Genomic DNA, 19,945 nt, shown 5'->3' with positions numbered 1-19,945 from the left:
CACTATTTTGGTCCTTAACAGCTCCACTAAAACATTTATTTAGGTCGAAACCATTTCGTAGCTCCCAAGCGGCTTCTTCAGTTCTGGTCAGATGCTGGTGGATACTGCCTTATATCTGCCTGCAGGAATGAGGTATCTGAAGAAGCAGCTTGGATGAGCTGCGAAATGTTTTCTACCTAAATAAACGTTTGTCCAGTTGACAAACTGAATTTCTCCTTTGCCATGGATTTTACTTGGACGACTGAGGCATTCTACACACTATTAAAACTGTAATGCCACTCTGACCTTAAAATGTTTTTTTTAACCCTCTCTACATGATTTCTATTTTGCTATTTCATCTCTAAATTAAAACATAAACCTGAAGGTAACCTGCTTTCCCCAGAGGTCGCTCCTGGTAGCGTCGATAAAAGGTTGATTGACATCCTCATTGCTAAGCTTATCTCCTGCCAAACCACGGGTGTGGCAGAAAGCAGCATTACCTTCAACACCCTAAAATAATCGTCCCTAGTTGCAGATTAATTGCTATAACTGCAAGCCTCAGTGAGCTTCATTTGGTTGGAACCAAATGCTGTGGGTGACATGACACTCCTCATTCCTATGACCACCTAAAAAATACCTGGGTTTGCATACCACCAGATCTTAACCAGGTGTAAGACTGGACGATACCCAGTCATTAAGTAGGAATGAAACAAAACATAAATAAAACTTTATTAATAGACTACATTTGAAGAGGACTTTTTGTAGTAGAAGTTGCCCAAGTACCACAGTTTGAACACCAATGGTCATTGCTCTCTGTGTCCAGACGCGACAGTTGGTGACAGTTTGTGACTGTAAGCTGCTGGCCTCGGCGGTCCAGGCTCTGACCGCAGCCCGTCCCGAGTACATCGCCTCGGCCGCGTCGCCCTCTGCTGACCGGGAGCATGTAGTGCTGAGGAACGACCAGGACTCATTGCTGGCCAAGTGGAGTGGACGCAACAGCCGCGGAGGGTCACTGCAGCCTGACTGGCCTGAGCAGGAGTGGGTATGTAGGTTGGATTCATATGATTCTATTTGACATTAACATTTGTGCCAGACAGAAGGGGTAGTTAATACTGGCAAAGAAATCATTTTATCTTTTTACTTATTGTTTTTTATATTCAGACAATATTGTAACAGTTCATCAAAATATTCTTGTAAATGTCTTGGTTTAGTTCAAATAGCACAGACTTTACATCTCTTTATACCCTTATTTAAAATATTACACAGCAAGTTTGTGTAAATTATGTGGGGTTTTTTTGTATTTACTAACACACTATTACGTAAACAGACATATTTATAATTACCATACCATCATTCTTTTTTCTGTTAAACTGAAAGTATTCAATTTCCCATCTCCATTTTGGGATCATTATTTAGTATGAAAGCTGTTGTGTCCTTTGTGTGGTCAGGAGAACGTGTGGGCCAATGTGGACAAGTCTCTGGAGTGCATCGTCCAGCGAGTGGACAAACTGCTGCAGAAGGACCGCAGACACAGCCAGTCCAGTGCGGACAGCGGCCTGAGCGGGATGCAACCCACAACCAAGAGAGGTTATATGTAGAATATTACTTTGCATTTTGTTCGCTCAGAATTTCAATATTGATCTGAAACAAATTAAATATAGAAACAGGTTTGTGGACTTCCTGTTCAGCACTGTAGAGCTGATTCTCTGCTGCTCATAATGCTTCTTCATTTCACGTAATTGCAAGTAGAAAATGCTGTTTCCTTATCAAAAACAGACCTGGAGTTGTGTTTTGTTTCATTCACATGTTTACCACACAAACCCTGCAGATTTAGGGTGAGATAGAAAACACTCTGTTCCACCTTGTGATGTAATAGAGGAAGTGCTTCACTGTGTTTTAAACTCCACATACCTTCAGTATAATAATTTGGATAATTTCAGCCCTAGCTGCCAGTCTTTGCTAAATAAAATGTAATAGGTAAACTACAGCTTCATGACATCACAAGGTGGAACAGAGGATTTTGAACTTTGGAGATGCAGACAGACTAATAATAAAAGCTTACTCAAACATGTGTGAATGAAACAAAACACAACTCCAGTTATGTTTTTGAGGACGTAACAGCATTATAACATGACTTAAAGGGATAGTTCGGGATTTTTGACATAAATCTGTATGGCATCCCCGTGAGCAGTGTCGTGCATCCACACTGACTTACCTCCGACAGCGTCCGGTGAGCCGAGATACTGGCCATTTTCAGTGCTGGCGAAAGTAGTCCAGCAAGTTGGCTGGGGACAGTAAAATAAAGCAGTTTTCTTCTCAGAACAATCTGTGTTCAAAAGAGTGATACATTTGCATCACAAAACCATCACCCTCAAAAAAGTCAGACCTCATAATCGCTTGGCACTATTTTCTTTCCGTTCGTATCACTGTGCGCTGCCGCCAAGTGACAGCCACGCCTGGTTCACTTTGTTTACTGCTCAGAATGTTAGCGACAACATGTCTGTTTACGACACCGACAATAAACACATTGCCTTTACTACAAAGCCAAGGGGAGATCTTTATGAACCCAAATATACTGATGTCGAAATTCGCCAGATGGAGTTAGAACGGGCAGAGAGAGAGAGAAGAGAGACGGAGAAGTGGTACAAGTTGAAGCTGGAGCCACAGATGGAGCCGTGAGAGACCGAGTGAGTGACAATCACCCATCATGTTATTAAGAAACTCGTATACAGTAGGGATGAGACATGATTTTCGAATAGTCGAATATTCGTCGTACGTTCGAATATCGAATACTAATTTCAAATAAAGACGTTTCCTAACCAATATTTCATGTACGGCATTCGGCCAGAAGGTGGCGCTAACAGACTGTAAAACTCCCTGTACGCGCGGTAGACTAGGCCGAATATAGAGGCTGCTCCGGAATAACAGAAGAAGAAAACTTATCGCGCGGCATTAGCAATGCAGAAAGCAAGTAAAAGTTCCGTATGGTCGTCATTTACTTAAAAATTAAATGACAAAGAGGTTCAGTGTAAAATCTGTCAGGTGAAGCTAGCAAACGATAGATCAACCACTACCATGCAGAGCCATCTGAGAGCAAAACACGCCGGGAACATGCTCAAATGAACTCAGTTCTGCCAGGATATATGCCCCCCGTTCCACACTGACCCGTTGACATGGTGGAAAACAAACAAACAGAAATACCCCCGATTGGCAAAGTTAGCAAGCGCTTACTTAGGTGTGTCTGCGACGTCTGTGCCATCGGAGCGAGTGTTCTCTGCAGTGGGCAGCTCAATGAAAGTAGTGCAGTGGGCTACAGTATGTGCTTGGTCATGCGTTTTTAAAATTGAGATAGTCTTGAATATAATTTCATATTGTTTCATATGTGGGTTGCTCAATTAAGATGCTCATTTCTGATTTGGAAGGTTGCTGTTTGATTAAAACTTTTGCGCTTAAATACCCCATCTGTCATCTCGTATATGCGCGTGTACGTGCGGGCGGGGGAAGGGAGGGGTCGATTTTCGAATAATATTCGAATAGCTGTCATTGATTTTCAAATAGTGTTTTTGCCAAATATTCACATCCCTAGTATACAGCAAACATAGAGCCTACACTGTGACTGGAAGCATGGACTACTAATAGAAACATGGAATCATCCACACGTCCACATAGCTGCTACCAATAGTGTACGCGACATTTACAATAGTAATAACAGTCGACTTATAACGTTATGTTTTGTAGAAGCTTCACTGGTGATATGACACATATGAGTGATTTACTGCACACAGCGTTACAGCTGATTCTTGAGCCTGTTCTCTTGTAAACATAGCAGCACTTCGTTCTTACCTTGTTTGGTTTCCACATTGAAGCCTAAGGCAAGAAGCCAGAGTTTCCTCAGCGCAAAGTCCATGACAGGAAAACGGTGAAATGTGCATGGAGATTCAGTCAGATTTTTGTTGTTACAGCCTGGATAATCAAGAGTTCACACCATTTAAGATATATTCTTATGTATCTTATACAAGCTTATATACTGATGGCTCTAGCTCTCATGTTAGCTCTCTCACGTCGCGGCGATCTGTGCATGTAAACACTGCCAAACAACTGAAGAAACTGGCGGCAGCGCGCAGTGATATGAACGGAAAGAAAATAGTGCCAAGCGATTATGAGGTCTGACTTTTTTGACGGCGATGGTGTTGTGATGCAAATGTGTCACTCTTTTGAACACATATTGTTTTGAGAAGAAAAACGCTTTATTTTACTGTCCCCAGCCAACTTGCTGGACTACTTTCGCCAGCACCGAAAACGGCCAGTATCTCGGCTCACCGGACGCTGTCGGGGGTAAGTCAGTGTGGATGCACGACACTGCTCACGGGGATGCCATACAGATTTATGTAAAAAATCCCGAACTATCCCTTTAAAGCTCACAAGAGTCATTTTTGCTTAATCTAGGACTTTTAAACCATTGCAGGTTTAAATGAGATATTATGCTTTATATTAGCTGTTTGAATTGGCATTTTACACTTTATTATTTGAAATAGTGTGTTTCTAACACAAAGGTTTGATTTATGCACAATGCTTTGAGTGTGGTTGGTGCCCTCTGCTGGCCACAGTGATAGTGAAAGTTGCAACCAAATTGAACTACTATAATGTGCTTAAAACATTGCACAATATGTTACTTTTAATTTTTGGGCCTAATGCAATAGCAATGACATAAATATTAAATTGAGCTAAAACTGTTTTTGATGTCGGTGTAAAGGCGATGCTAAAAGAGCATATTGGATCAATCCGGGAAATGTGTCACATGACCACTCATCTCCATCTGCATGGTCCTCCTCACCCCCCCAGACCTCCACTGCTCCCCTCAGCAGCCTCCAGCATGTGTCCAGTAGGTGCTGCTGTTTCACTCATTCACTCCTTTCACCTGTGCAGCCTCTTCTCAACTCTGCCATTATTTCAACCTTCAGGCTAATAATAATCATGTTTTAATCATACCATCTGATGTAACAACACACATTTTATAAAAGCAATCATTAACATTAACACACAAGGCAGTTACCATCAGAGGAAGTTGGTTATGCTAATGGCTCTAAACATGGGCCAACCAGATAATACACCACTAATGACCTTTTACAACCGTCCTCATTTATCTTTTGGAATTTACGCAACTTAGGTTTTGGTTAAAAACTTTTTTTTTTTACATTTTGGTGTCATACATCCTAAGATTCTTTAAAGATTTTCTTTAAAAAATATATTCAACTTATTTTGGTCAAGGATTACACTGATACATGAGACATACATTGGTACATGATTTAGCTTTTTTCACACTGTCAGTTTGATTCATGAAAGTACAGGATGTCCCAAAAATTTGACATCATTAAGCAACTATCTTGAAAACTACTACTGGTAAGTGTAGCTCAATGATGATGTTGATGTTGGTCTACCAGATCCTGCATAAGAGCCCTGCATAAGATCCTTCCTCTTTACATTTTTGGTACCAAGTCCAAATTTGTTTGCCAGTTGGTGAAGTTTTTCCAAATGTTGCAATGAAGGCTGCACAGTCTTGGGTGAGTGTGTGCAGCAGATTCCAAGACGCAAAGTGACTTCTCTTTGGGAGTGAATGGCTCGACCTGGAAACAGAACAAAAACATTAAATCTAAAATCTTGATCTGTTTCCATACATTTTGTGAAAATTTGAGGTTATTTCAACAAGAATTGCTAAAATGAATGGCCTGCGAAATTATGTCAAATTCTTTGGGACACCCTGTGTATGTGTAAGTATAAATGTATGTGCAGTATTTACTATGCCCAAGTGGCGATGCTGAGATTGTCATCACTGGTGTAGCTGCTCTTGTGTTGTCGGTGCTTCAAAATGATAAGTCAGCTGCAGTGTTATTATGTATATTTCTGAAGACCACAGTCGATCCAGAGCATCTTTGCTGAAAAAAGTTTAATATTTATCTCTTTGCCCTGTGCACCAAGAACAACATCTGTGCTGGACCACTCGTGCCATATTTGTCCTGTAGGGGGCGGTGTGAACACAGAGCCTGGTTTCACTGTGGTCTGTTTGGCTTATACTGTATTTATAGTTTATGTTTGGCCTGTGTGGCTTATAGTGGCTTGTAATGCATGTCCCCTTCCCCTGCTGCAGATGGGACCCCCAGCACAGAGGAGATGAGCCCAGGTAAGAGCTTGCTCCCTAGCTCTACCTCGCCATTGGCACTTCGTTTATAAAGTGATTCTTAAAGGGCCAATATTGCGATATTTTCTGATCTTTGTTATAGTGTTGTGTGCTCATCACAAATGAATTGTGTTTTGTTTCATTCACACATGTTTAACTCACAAACCCTGCATGTTCAGGCTGAGTTCTTCTCTCAAACAGAAAACATGCAGTTCCATTGTGTTTTTAAACTCTGTATGCCTTTACTAGGATCATTAGCAATCCCAGGACCAAAACTATTCAAATCTTGACTGAACAAAAAGTAAAAGGTAGCTATTAAATTTGAAAACTCCCACTACATGACGTCACAATATGGAATAAAAATGTGTTACTGAAACGTGTGAATGAAACAAAATACAACTCCAGACATGTTTTTGTTGCTTTAACATGGCTTAAATCTCACAAGAATCAATTTTGCGCCATATAGGACCTTTAAGCACTAAGTTTGTCTCGAAACGTTAGGGGAAACTTTGGTGTTGTAGATGTGGTTTTGTTGATTTTTAGCTCCTAACAGCTGTTGCATTGTTCATCAGGAGAGTGGAGCGAGGCCCTGTACCCTCTGTTGATCACACTGACCGACTGTGTGGACATGATGAGTGACCGGGCCAAGCAGTCCCTGGTGTTCCTCCTCATGCAGGATAGCGCCCCCACCATCTCCATGGACACAACGCTGCAGTACCGTCGCGATGTGGTCTTCTGCCAGACGGTCAGTTTTGCACATCATTTAATTAGAATTGGAAATATTATGCTTGTTCTTTTGTTCATTTATTCATGATTAGAAAATGTCGGAGAAAACAGCCAACTAAACATACAAAAGTTACATAGTGCAAGACATGCTGTTGTGTTTCTAGCTCACAGCGCTCATCTCTGGTTTCATCATCAAACTGAGGAACTGTCTCCGTGACGATGGCTTCCTACGACAGCTCCACACCATCGGCCTGCTGGCTCACTTCGAGTCCCTGCTCAGCACCTACGGTAATGCCCTTACTCAACACACAGGGGGCACTAAAGGTCTAACTCTGTGTGGACACATGGCAAATTGAGACTACAGGGGTTGTTACTCTTCTGGACATTACTGACCACTATTTCCTTCTTGTTGACCCTACAAATCAGTTTTACAGCTTAACTTAAACATAGGACTCAGTGATTAATTAAATTTGACAGTTAAAATTCTTAAAAATCACTATTCACTACTATGAAATACAAGTGATCCCTGTATGATTTAGCTGTCAGTATTACAGTCTCAAGTGCTCCTGGTGTGTTCTGGTTCACTAAAAATAATCTTTTCTCTTTTTTCTGTGATAAAAAAATGGGAAACAGGAGAGGAACTTGCCATGCTGGAAGACATGAGTGTGGGAGTCATGGACCTGCGTAATGTCACATTTAAGGTACTGCACACAGTGTTGCGTTCATATTTTGGGCAAACGTGAACTGAACGCACTGTATTACTGCCTGATGAAAGAACTGTGAACATGTTCATTCTGGTGTCTGTGAACGGCATGTGCTTCTATCTAACTTCATTCAATAGGATGCCAGATTTCTTTAGTGTTCCAGGCGAAAACCCCTGCTAAACACACCTTATAAAGCCCTTACTATTTAGCCGAAAAACATTCAGTCTGGCAACAACACTAGCCACCAGTGTCGCATCGCCACGTGTCATCGAAACAAGACCAAACAAAAAAGCAGGAGGCTACTGTAGCAGGAGCAACAAGGATTCATCATATGAACATTTAAAAGAGATCAAGGTCACTGAGGAAGGGAATAACCTCACATGTATGTGCAAACTTTGCCCGCCTGCTTTCAAAAGAAAATCTGCACTTCAGTCACATCAACAGCAAACTTAAAACGACACTCTGAACTGAAGCATCTGGCAAGATTTTCAAAGTATATGAAAGCATGTATGAAATCAAAGACAGTCCAGACAGATCCTCTACCCAAATCCCACTGACTGCATACATTAGCAGCTCTGTTGTCATCTCTCAGCCACACATTTGATATGAAGATGAAATCTAACACAGTTTCAGTGTTAAAACTGATCAAATAATTGCTGTCTGTGGTTATATATGGGTTTGGCAATGATATTGAAAAATAATCATTCACAGCAACGGATTGGAAAAAAAAAGAAGTATGAACTAGTTCATTTTTTTGAACTATGAACAAACTATTAACTATAAACGATTATGAACCTCCAGGTTACCCAGGCAACCAGCAGCTCTGCCCCTGACCTGCTGCCCATCATCACGGGCAACAGACACGGCTTCAACGTGCGCATCCCTCTGCCCGGTGCCATGTTTGACGCCCTGCCCCGAGAGATCCAGAGCGGCATGCTGCTCCGAGTCCAGCCCGTTCACTTCAACGTGGGCATCAACGAGCAGCAGACCCTGGCAGAGAAGTCAGTACTGGACACCTGCATGGTTCTCATTGTCTCTCAGTGCTAATAGGTGCACAAACTCTCTGGAGGGCATACAGATATATTGTATAAGCAGCTCTAGGGGTCACAATAAGTCTGTTGTGTCCTGTCTGCCTCTAATAATAAAGAGTTATGTAAGAGAAGCAGGAAGTGCAGTGTTACCGTGTTAGTTGTTACTGTAATGGCAAACTCTGCTCTGGCCTCGGAACATGTAGAAGTTGCATATCACATTTTTTTGTTTTGGTCGGTCCAATCAGAAAGATTATGAGCTCCACACTGTGCTTTACCAGATTCTACAACTCAATTTAAGATAGTTAATTCCAGCTGAGGGCATCCCAGTTTAAGTTGCACAAATGAAAGAAACATGAATAGAATTCTGTGTGTTCCAGGTTTGGAGACACCTCTCTACAGGAGCTCATTAACGTGGAGAGTTTGGCTTGGCTCAACTCCTACTACGAGCAGTTCAAGGACGTTCTTCCTGAAGACTGTAAGCACCAGCCCCTGTCCCCGGTGACTCCCGCTCTTGTCCCCTTGTCTCTCTCAGTGTCCTTCTGTCCTCTCTTATCCCACAGGCCTGCCGCGGTCCCACTCCCAGACCTGTCTTCCAGAGCTCCTCCGGTTCCTGGGCCAGAATGTTCACGCCAGAAAGAACAAAAATGTGGACATTTTGTGGCAGGCTGCTGAGGTAAGGCAGATTTGAATTTACTGGTATATAACGGGACAATTCCAGGTCTAAAAGTTATCCAAAGGAGGAGCAAATCTAAAACCTAAGGAAAACTCTAATACAATTATCTTTTGGTGCATTTTAGTGTAATCAGTAATCCAACTTTAAGAACCACTTAACCATGTGTGTTCTGGCTCAGATTTGTCGGCGTCTGAACGGAGTGCGCTTCACAAGCTGCAAAAGCGCCAAAGACCGCACGGCCATGTCTGTGACCCTGGAGCAGTGTCTGATCCTGCAGCAGGAGCACGGCATGGCCCCACAGGTGTTCACCCAGGCGCTGGACTGTATGCGCAGGTACAATGCTCTCACACTACACTCTTTCACATAGTATCAAACATGTCATTATCATGGGACATCATAACTGATCAGAATTGGTGGAATTTGATGTTTAAAAGTCTTATATTACACAAAATTGTGAGCTTTAAGCCATGTTCTAATGCTGTTACCTCCTCAAAAACATACTCAGAGTTGTGTTTTGTTTCATTCACACATAGTTGACTACCCTAACCCCTTATTATTAGTCTGTCTTGTCTACCTGTCTTGTCTTGTCATATAGTGGTAGTTTTCAAGTTAACGGCTCCTTTAATTTTTGGCTCAGTAGAGATTGGCAATGCTAGAGCTGAAATCATAGAAAAAAACCTAGTGAAAGTATATGAGTTTAAAGAGCCATTAAACACCACCCTGAAGCTTTACTTCGTTCCAGAGTGGGCGGTGCCTGACGGGTTTGGGAAACAGGTGTAGGGTGGGCTCTGGAGTGACAATTGACAGCCGACTGACACCCACAACAATCCAACATGGCGCGGACCGGTGTGCTCCGGACTTTGAAACAGAGCGGACATTTGTGCTCTGATCACGCCATTTCCCTTTTCTCCAGACACAGCGGGACATCACGGTGCCCGGCGGTGCCATGTCGAGGCGGGGCTGAGTGGGGCTCTTCACATACCACCCGTAGACGCCAGTGACTGCGCTCGTCATGCAATAACCTGCGTCTGACTCATCAGCGCTGTTAGTTAAACACAAAATTTTAATGTCCTGGCCGTAGTTGATCCTAAAGAGGCCGTTACAGACACGACTTTGACCCAAAAGCCACATTTTAACAAATATGCACTAAAATGCCAAAAAAAGCCAAGGATAGAGATACGCTTCTATTTTAGACCCATTTACACAGCTAATCACCAAAATCACTTTTTTCCTACTGTTTAGTGGTTCTTTAAAAACAAAGTGGAGCACTTTCCCCATGACATTAGAGAGAAGAAGATAAGAGCCTAAATCTGCAGAGTTTGTGTGTTAAACACGTGTGAATGAAACTAAACACAATTGTCACAAAGTTCACCTTCAACTTCTTTGTCAGCATACTGTATATAAACAAAAGTGAAATTATTCTTTCACAATCGCTTCAGAAAGTGGTGTCATTATTCAGTCTCAAAGGCGACTTGTGACATCTGAAAAACCTTTAAACTAATATGGCAAGTTTGTGGAGCCAATCCCTAACAAATAATGACAAGGTTCGATAGTTGTGGATAAGCAAATAAATCTGTTGTGCAGCATATTTATAATTAATTTTAATGATAAAGTTATAGTCTAAATGCCAAGTGGAAAAAAAACAAAAAAAATGTATCTTTCGTTATCATACATCGTTCTTATTTTTGCAGTGTTCAAATTTTCTAACAAACTTATCTAAACTACCAGAAGAGGGCACCAGATATTCAGTATTCAGTTCATGAACCATATAAATCACAATCTTTTTGCATGTTGATTTCTCTCTTCCTCTTCTCCCCCCCTTCTGTCTTTACTTTAGTCGTAAAGCATGACATTATAGTTTAATTCTTTCTTATGCATGAACAATTATTAAAATACTATCTCTATCTGCTTCATGATACCATTATCAACATTTTATATTACTGTGTAGTTATTATAGAGTGAACAATGCTTTATTTAAGTCAGCTATACTCTTAGTAAATAAACATATGTACTGTATGTTCAGTAGTGTTGTCACGATACAAAAATTTCAAACTTGAATACTCAAGACAGATTCTGATACCACAATTATAATAACACAGTCTTTCATTAGACAATAAAACATTCAATCATAACCGACATTAAATCATAGTATTTTCCTATAGGTGATATGTAAGGTTTAATATAAGTACATTAGAATTTATTGGTATTTAACAGTTATTTAACATTTATTTACCAAACTTGCACCAAAACACTGGTTGGTCATGGGGCAATTGCATGTGCTTTTCTTACTTACTTTCATTTTAACAAATTTCTTCTCTCTCTCCTGCTCTCCACATTTTGGGTCCTTCCATTTTTTATTTTATTTTTCGGACTCATATTTTAACCTCCTTTCTTGCTGTTCATTTCTTCTTCCTATGTTGCCACTTGCTTTCCTGTTGGTTTCCCCATACTCTCCATACTCTCCATACTCTCCATACCCTCTCGTCCACCCCCATCCACCCTCTGTTCTTTCCCGCCTTGTGCGCTTCGAACGTGGGACAGCGTGGGGACCAGGGAAGGGGTCATCCAGAAGAACCTGAGTGGACTTCTGCCAGTGCGGGACATTCGACTGGACCCCAGCCTCCTGTATTCTCTGCCCCTGTTGGCCCTCAGCCCCCACCTGCTCCTGCTCTGGCTCTGCCTCAGCCTCACCTACCTCCTGGCCCGACTGCGCTGCCAATAGACCCTCCAGACATCCTTCAGAAACACGACCATGGACGAAATGAGACTAGATCAGAACAGGACTTCAGTTAGCTCAATCCTGGAGTAGTGTTGTCACGATACTAAAATTTCACTTGATTTTGATACTAAAGAATAAATTTGATACTCAGTACAGATTCTGATGCCACGACACTAATAAAAAAAACACTTGTTTGTTTTCATCCCTGACAGTCTGGACTGCTCCCTGCGCTCTTCCTCAGAGTCACGTGATGTCGCTGTGACGTGTCCGCTCAGTTGATTTAAACAGGTTTTGGTGCTGTCTTCCTACAGTTCCTACCTACTGAGGTAGAGAATGAAAAAAACAGCCAGAAAATGAAAAAAAAACTGAAAAACACAGGCATGGTAACATTACCGTTCATCAGGGGTATAACAAAAAAAGTGCAGAGGGCAAAGGAGAAAACAGAATATGAACACACCAGTGTTCATATTGTACGAAAAACTCAGGCAATTACTCGTCCACACAAAAGATAAAATGGATCCAGAGCATAAATGTAATGTCATATACAAAATACTCTGTATGTCCTGCAATAAAACACATTGGGGAAATGGGGAGGGCGTTCAGTCCACGAACAAAGGAACATAAGACAGAATGTGAGAAGGAAACGGTGACGGCGAAACATGAGTAACAAAACATAAAGCAGAACAGGAACAACTCAAATTGTCCGTTTGTGACACTATAAAAGAGAGAGCCACATTCTGGACTGGGATGGAGCAAACATCACTGGGACAGAGGAAACCTAATACCATCTCTGGATTAAAGAGGCAATTGAAACACTGAAACATGCCCATAGGACTATAAACCGGGACGAGGGGCTTTTTTACTCTCACACACCTGGGATACTGTCCTGAGGAAATGGGACTGCAGGTGGCGCTGTTGTCCTCCCTTCTTCAGAAGAAAGATGGCACCAAAACCTGTTTAAATCAGCTAACGGGACACGTCACAGCAACATCACGTCACAGTGAGGAAGAGCACAGGGAACAGAACAAACTGTCAGCTATGAAAACAAACTCTTGGTTTGAAAAAAGAACTTAATAATATAAATTAGGAAGAAACCTCATTGGACTAATAGAATGTGTAGTTTCAATACTGGTTTTAGTATCGATGAATATATGATTTTTCTTACTTATGACAACCATACCTGGGAGTAGTCTGAAACGAGACCATTGGCAATCAACCAATTCTGTGACTCCACCGCAAGTAGGACCAGCTAGACCAAGACTATACCTGGACTCTTCTTGGACCATATCAAAAACTAGACAATTATTTGGAATTTTCCTGGGAATTCTGGGTTTTCAATGACTTTCTGAAGATTGTATGGATTCACACTTCTTTTTGTCCTGATATCATACCTGCAAACTCGCAAAATCGCCTCACGTGAATCGCACGCTTTTGTTTTGTTTTTTTTGTTTTTTTTTCCCCATTTAAACTCCTTCAAGTTTAAACTCCTTCCAGTTTAAATGGAAATAATAATTCCGAATTGAGGTTTACATGGAAAATACGTTAAATCGTCTTTATTTAATTCCGCTCAGCGTCTGGGGGTGGGGAAGGGTTCTGATTGGACAGGGACACCAACATATTTACGTCGACCGGAAGAAAACACACACTTAAGCTGCTACGGGCTTTTCTGTCATCACGGTTTGTCGTTAAGCTTGGGGACACACCCATACAAACTGGGGAACAGCGATCCAAACCAGAGTCCTGAACCAGCGGGAGCAGCTCCGATTCAGGTCAGGGAGCAGTGTTAGGTGCCACAGTCTGAGAAGCGCTTTCTCCAGGAAGAGCCAAATGTGTGAAGGACAAACCGCTCAGAACAACGTATAACCAACCAAATGGGTTTCGCGTTTCTATCGGGATGTTTTGCATCACAGCGGTACCAGCCGCACAGATCCCATGATTAGGGCCTGGCTCCATTGCATGCCTATTTTGCCCTACGCGAGTGTAAAAACTGCATCTTTTAGAATGCATGGAAAGTGAATGAGGGCAGCTCCATTGCACGCACTAGACGTGCATATTTGGATACGCAAGCGCAAGTCTGGTCTATACCAGGACTAAACTAGAGCTGAACCAGGACTGAACCAAGGACTAAACCAGGACTAAACTAGGTCTAAACCAGGTCTAAAACAGGACTAAACTAGGTCTAAACCAGGTCTAAACCAGAACTGAACCAGGACTAAACCAGGACCAAACCAGGACTAATCTTGGACTAGAATTTGGAAGCGCCTTGCAGACAGGGTGTTTGCGAGGCGCGATCGGGCATCAGCTGAGGTTCGCCCCGTGGAGCGTGGAGCTCTGCGTCGGTCCTTTTGTCCGGGCTTACCTGATGGTTTACGTGGGCGCGTCTCTGGCGATTTTAGCAAATTTGTATGAAGAAAAACGAAAAACCCACCACTTCAATCCAGGTTAAAAAAAGCATTGTGGCACACGTTACTAACATTTGTACCGAGTAAAATATTAAATTTTTACCCCTGTAACACCACATTACTGCGTTACAACAAGAAGCAATGTATAACAGTAATTTGTTACTTTTATACCACCCCCGTCACCTTTTTTCCTCTGAGGAGTTTGCAGGTCTGTGATATAATCCCAGTTTACTTCCAATATGGACTAGGGTTTGGTCCTGTTCTAGTCCTTGTTTATTCTTGGTCTAGTCCAGGTTTAGTCCCAATTTTGATGTCAATGTGCAAGTGTAAACGCACCCTTTGTTCCACTGATACAGCGAGGCACCAGCTGATGGCACTTTCCTGGTATCTCTCTTCACAGAATTTTCATAAAAACAGCATTACGGAGCTTGTTTGTATATAATTAGCTGGAATCCAACCTACAACTCCCCTAAGTACATGGGCTTGAAACAATCATAGACTAATTTAACCTTAAACGTGCACTGGTTAACTTTCCAGGTTGGAGGGTCTGGAGGAAGTAATGCTTTGCCTAGAATGTTCCATAGCCTGGCATTAAATTTATTTACATCCAAAGATACTGTATGTGTAATTCTGTATGTCACAAGCAGGTGGCAACAAAACCACCTGTTGAATAAATAGCAGATAAATAGATTTAATGCTATACTGTGCAACATTCCCAGCAAAGCAGTAGCATCTCCATGGCACACGTGGCGAATTCTTTAACAGAAAAGTTACGTACTGCACCTTTTATATAGTTTTTTCAGCATTTAAATATAGCTGCTGCTCCATCCTAACCTGCTGTGAATCATGTTTTTTCCATAACTACTAACTATACCTCTTCATACATAAATTATTGCTCTGTTTTTCCTCTTGGCTCCCTGTTTCCTGGAACCTCCTATACAACGAAATCATTTGATATGGAAACTTGTCCTAGTTTTGTTGCTGTCCCTCACTAAATACTGCAGCAGTGGAGTAGCAAGCATTTGTACTTGGAAACACTTCAGAGTTGTTATGACACACAGGTCGGAGGAAGTGTTCCAAAGCTTTGGGCACATAGTAACTATACATTTAAGTATTATATATGTCTGAACAATAATCTACAAAAATAAATGATGTCTTAAAAAAATATCAAATGTAAAGATGCACTATGTAACTTTCCAATGGAGGGCCTTCTGGTGGACATGTTACAGCTTTGTCAGGCGTGTTCCACAGTATGGCAGAAAACCCTATCTATCTGTATGTAGGAAAGAGTGTGACGTTACAGGTCAGATCTGGGGAGAGGCGATCACGCTCACAGCAATAATGCATGTTTTTCAGTGATTTTAGCAATAAAAAGTAAACCTTAATTCCATACTGTGGAACATCTAAGCAAATCAAAAACATCTTCAATCAATCATGTAGCTTTCTCAGTGGGATGTTATTTTGTTTACTTTCTCTTTCTGTCTCTCTCTCTCTCTGTCTGTTCTTGTCTCTATATCTCTGTCTTCTTCTCTCTATCTCTCTGTTTTCTGTTTCTCTTTCTGCTTTCTGTTTCTCTCTTATCTCCTTTTCTCTCTCTGCTCTATTACATCTATTACAGGAGGGTATATGTAGATACTGCAGCACTATGAGCATAGGCAGGAGCAGAAACCATGGAAACTGTAACTGTGTCTCATGATCAGGATTTAGAACAACTCAAACCCGCTGATCTGGTATTCAGGATCAAAGCGGTCATGGCCCTCTGCCATGGAGAGTTCTGCTCTGTCATTTCTCTGTAATATCTGTAGCAAATTGGGTCGTCCTCTGGTGTCGGACTAGATCGATCACATATTTAAATCTCAATGTGCTTATATAGTACCTATGCTTAGAACAGCAGCTTTTGCCTGTGGCTCATGGGATCATATAGTGGGCACTGTCTATTCATGAACATGCACAAGTCACTGTACTTCAACATTGCAGCTTATTTTAAATAAAAAAATGCGTTTGTATCGTTCATTATTTAATTGCAAGATCAATACATTTACATAATCAATAAAGATCAATAAGCATCAGGTGATTTGTTTTTACAATACTAAATAAAGATAAACAACCAAACTTGAATGAAGCTCTTGTACATGTAGTGCACATGCTCTTACACTGTGATTGTTTGTGGCAATGAATCCAGTGTTGTTTTGTGTCCGTCAGTGAGGGCTGCCGTCGGGAGAACACGCAGAAGAATGTTGGATCCAGAAAATATGCCTTTAACTCTCTGCAGCTGAAGGCCTTCCCCAGACCCTACCGCCCCCCCAGCGGCACATTTGGCAAAGCTGAGACCTGATCAGACCCCTCCTCCTGGTGCCTGTTACTGTGGGTCACAAGGGCAGAAACAACTGTGAGTGTTGTGTACACTGGTCCAAACATTTCGTTCTCAGAAAAAAGGACTGAAAGAACATAAATAATATGACTTGAAAGACTGCTGGACTAAAACCACACGTCAAATCAGCAGAATAAAAAGGAAAATATGGAGTTTTGTTATGTCTTCATTTCAACGTCGAGTGGACCTTTTCAGAAAATGAAGTTTGCAGACACAGGCCGAGCAATGACTCTTGTTTGGAAAATGAAGACTTTGCATTTCCACTATAATTAACATTGAACACTGACACTCATGTAAAGTGTGTTTATATTATGGTGCTAAAGTGATTCTAATGCACAGATTAGAATTGTAAAAAGGAAGTAGTCATATTTTTAATGTAGCTAATTCAACTGAAAACACTGCAGTATACTTTAACAGACTGGTAGCTGTATCATAGGTAGAATTTCCCCCAAATCTGTAAGTCAGACTCAGATTTTCATGTAACTGAGGCCATGTTGAATATTTTCCATGTTTTTTTTTTTGTTTTTTTGTTTTTTAAATATAAGACTAACATTTCAAGCCTCACAGCTCACAGCTTTTTTTTTTTTTTTCTTAATTGCACTGGAAAATCTTTTTATTTCTATTTTCAAGGAATCGTGCACCTAATTTGTGTCCACTTGAGTTTAGTTGTTGCACACTTGTATGGCCGATAAAGAAAAACCAAATTAACCTCTTGAACAGTTTTTAATGGTTTGTTTTTATTAATGTATGCATTTCTGTTGCTGTTTATCCAGACCATAGCCTACGTTAACATAGGCCTATGTCTCCAGCCAGCATGGGCCTTTTGTTTGTAGCTCACTGTAGTCACATTTCTTGTGCAAATCATTTTATTACAGAAATGATTGGGTCCTGAATATAGCCTGGATTGTCATTTTTCCATAACAGGTCTACTTTCCACTTTTCCACACACTGTGTCTGCTCATGCATTCTATGAAAATCGTCCTCGTAACTTCCAAAATTTTGAAAAGCAGAAGATAACAGGCCTGTAAAGTGCCCCAGGCAGCTGAGTCAAAGGGAAGGAGTGATGCGTTGTGATAACTGCATTATAAAAAGTGTTTTCTTCAACCTCAAGTTTGTAAATCAGTGCTTTGAATCACATGAAGCGTCGCAGAGGGGCCGTGAAATCGTGGAAGCATGGAGCTGTATAAAGACACGGTGCGGGGCATAGAGTACACAGACTCGACATGAACACAGTCTTCATTGGTCAGATCATCGGGGTAGTGTCCACTTTGGGCCTGCTCCTCTTCTTTCTGTCCCGGCTCTGGCCTCACCGCGGCCCGGGGATGAAGTGTCAGGGTTACGCAGTGCTCATCACTGGCTGTGACAGCGGGTTTGGACATCACTTGGCTCGCGCGCTGGACCGGAGGGGCTTTGTGGTCTTCGCCGGGTGTCTGCAGCCCGAAGGAGTGGGAGCGCAGACCCTGGCCCGCCTCTGCTCCTCTAAACTCCGGCTCCTCAAACTGGATGTGACCCTTGAGCAGGACGTCCAGCACGCCAAGAAAATGGTCCAAGCAAACCTGCCGGAGAAAGGTATCCTCCCTACTGTTTTTTTTATTTTTATTTTTTACACAGTGCACATTTCATTCATTGTAACCATCACAGAGGAAGACTGTTTAACCACCAGAAAATACACTGTGTGACCATTTGCCATGTTACCAAAATTATTTAGGATAACTATAGGATTTTTATTAGAGTAGGCCTAACTTATAAAGGCCAATTGCTATAATAAATAAGTGTGAGTGGTTATTGTTGTGCCTGTGCTCAGGCCTGTGGGCAGTGGTGAACAATGCTGGGGTCTCAGACTGGGCAGAGATCGAGTGGAGCACCTCTCAGGACTTCCAGAACATGCTCAATGTGAACCTGATGGGCTCCATTCGCACCTCCATCGCCCTCCTGCCCCTTGTGCGGGCGGCCAAAGGTGAGCCCTGAGACCTCCTCTTCTATATTATTTATATGGATTATATTGTATATGTAAAGGTCTTAGTGTTTCTGAAGTGAGGCTGACCGGTTTGTCCAACAGGGCGTATGGTGTTTGTATCCAGTATCTTCTCCTTCTTCACATGTCTCAACATGGCGGCATACAGCGTATCCAAGAGGGGCCTGGAAGCCTTTGCAGACTGCCTCCGAGTGGAGATGGCCAGTTTTGGGGTCAAAGTAAGTCATGCACAATACTTCAGTAATATGTTCCTCACTGCACTGACTGATCTATATTCTCTGCCTAAACTTGTGCTATTTCCACACGTCTCATACACTGTGTTGTTGAGTGTTTCGGTCAGTGAGCAGCTCACTCACAGCTGTCCTTCTCCTTAGGTGAGTATCATTCAGCCGGGGAACTTTGGCCAGGCCACAAACATAGTGAAAGTGAGGACGGGCGCGGACATCTGGGATCGCCTGGACGAGGAGCGCCAGCGCACCTTTAACCGCCAGTACATCGACCTGGCCAATGAGTACTTCACGTCCTCCTGCCGCTCTGGCAGTGGCAGCACTGAGCCTGTGATACAGGCCATGGTGCACGCCCTGACCTCCACACGACCCTGCCGCAGGTACCTGCTAGTCCCACCCACAGAGCTGCCTTTCTTCAAGCTCTTCCCCCTCCTGCCCACATTTCTGACGGACGCCCTTTTCTCCCTCAGCCCCATGTACAGCATGAGACGGCAAATGCTCTATGCACAGTAGCTCCAGGACACTGGAACGGGACCATCGCATGTAGAATATTATTATACACTTTTTATTTGTCTTTGTCAAACAAATAAAGTACAAAACGAAAACTCCAGTGACTCCTTTGATTGTAAACTTATTACTTAATCAAGACCCAGAGTGCTCAGGAATATGGGATTTTGCTGTAATAGGCTGTATAAGGTAGGAAAAAAGAAAAATTGTGTTGAGTTAAGAACATGAGTGTAGTCAGAGAGTTCTAATGAGAGGATAGAGTGCAACATGAGTTTATAAGACTTATATCTGTACAAGACCCAAAGACACAAACACTCAACATTTTGACAGAACTTCTATACATAGCAAATTCACAAATGTTAAATTCACATGTGTGTTGGTGTTGTTGTGAGTAAAACAAAATCCAGATATATTTCAACATAGTCAAGAGTTATTTCAACTATGACAGTGCTATAG

The 19,945-nt window shown here is 42.0% G+C and overlaps 2 protein-coding genes across 14 annotated transcripts in view; both read left to right on the top strand.

Moving 5' to 3' along the window:
- Positions 1–17,673, top strand: part of LOC110175590 (inositol polyphosphate-4-phosphatase type I A-like) — a 31,763-nt gene extending 14,090 nt beyond the window's left edge. For 6 of the 11 annotated variants that reach the window (XM_055163073.1, XM_055163086.1, XM_055163082.1 and 3 more), the window contains exons 14-25: positions 803–1,021; positions 1,428–1,566; positions 4,733–4,861; positions 6,125–6,157; positions 6,727–6,899; positions 7,045–7,168; positions 7,514–7,581; positions 8,386–8,585; positions 8,993–9,090; positions 9,176–9,288; positions 9,467–9,621; positions 16,612–17,673. In XM_055163073.1, coding sequence (XP_055019048.1) covers positions 803–1,021; positions 1,428–1,566; positions 4,733–4,861; positions 6,125–6,157; positions 6,727–6,899; positions 7,045–7,168; positions 7,514–7,581; positions 8,386–8,585; positions 8,993–9,090; positions 9,176–9,288; positions 9,467–9,621; positions 16,612–16,744 — 1,584 coding nt within the window. In that variant the 3' untranslated portion in view covers positions 16,745–17,673. The remainder of the gene's footprint in view (positions 1–802; positions 1,022–1,427; positions 1,567–4,732; positions 4,862–6,124; positions 6,158–6,726; positions 6,900–7,044; positions 7,169–7,513; positions 7,582–8,385; positions 8,586–8,992; positions 9,091–9,175; positions 9,289–9,466; positions 9,622–16,611) is intronic. The other 5 variants (XM_055163103.1, XM_055163105.1, XM_055163104.1 and 2 more) reach the window with 3 other exon arrangements.
- Positions 17,674–17,811: 138 nt separating this feature from the next.
- Positions 17,812–19,587, top strand: zgc:113142 (uncharacterized protein LOC503524 homolog). 3 transcript variants are annotated; one of them, XM_055163124.1, is made up of 5 exons: positions 17,812–18,349; positions 18,585–18,737; positions 18,840–18,973; positions 19,130–19,362; positions 19,453–19,587. In XM_055163124.1, the coding sequence occupies exons 1-5, from the start codon at positions 18,004–18,006 to the stop codon at positions 19,493–19,495; spliced, it is 909 nt and encodes a 302-aa protein (XP_055019099.1). In that variant the 5' UTR covers positions 17,812–18,003; the 3' UTR covers positions 19,496–19,587. The 3 variants fall into 3 exon arrangements, with proteins under 3 accessions (XP_055019099.1, XP_055019094.1, XP_020797482.1); XM_055163119.1 differs by having other exon boundaries at positions 18,597–18,737; positions 19,130–19,552; XM_020941823.2 differs by having other exon boundaries at positions 19,130–19,551.
- Positions 19,588–19,945: the final 358 nt, after the last annotated feature.

The sequence above is a fragment of the Boleophthalmus pectinirostris genome, unplaced genomic scaffold, assembly GCF_026225935.1.
Source record: "Boleophthalmus pectinirostris isolate CB_2022bp ecotype Guang Dong unplaced genomic scaffold, ASM2622593v1 HiC_scaffold_11, whole genome shotgun sequence".
Lineage (NCBI taxonomy): Eukaryota > Metazoa > Chordata > Actinopteri > Gobiiformes > Gobiidae > Boleophthalmus > Boleophthalmus pectinirostris.
The sequence above is the reverse complement of the archived record's forward strand: the minus strand, read 5'-3'. Positions and strand labels throughout refer to the sequence as shown.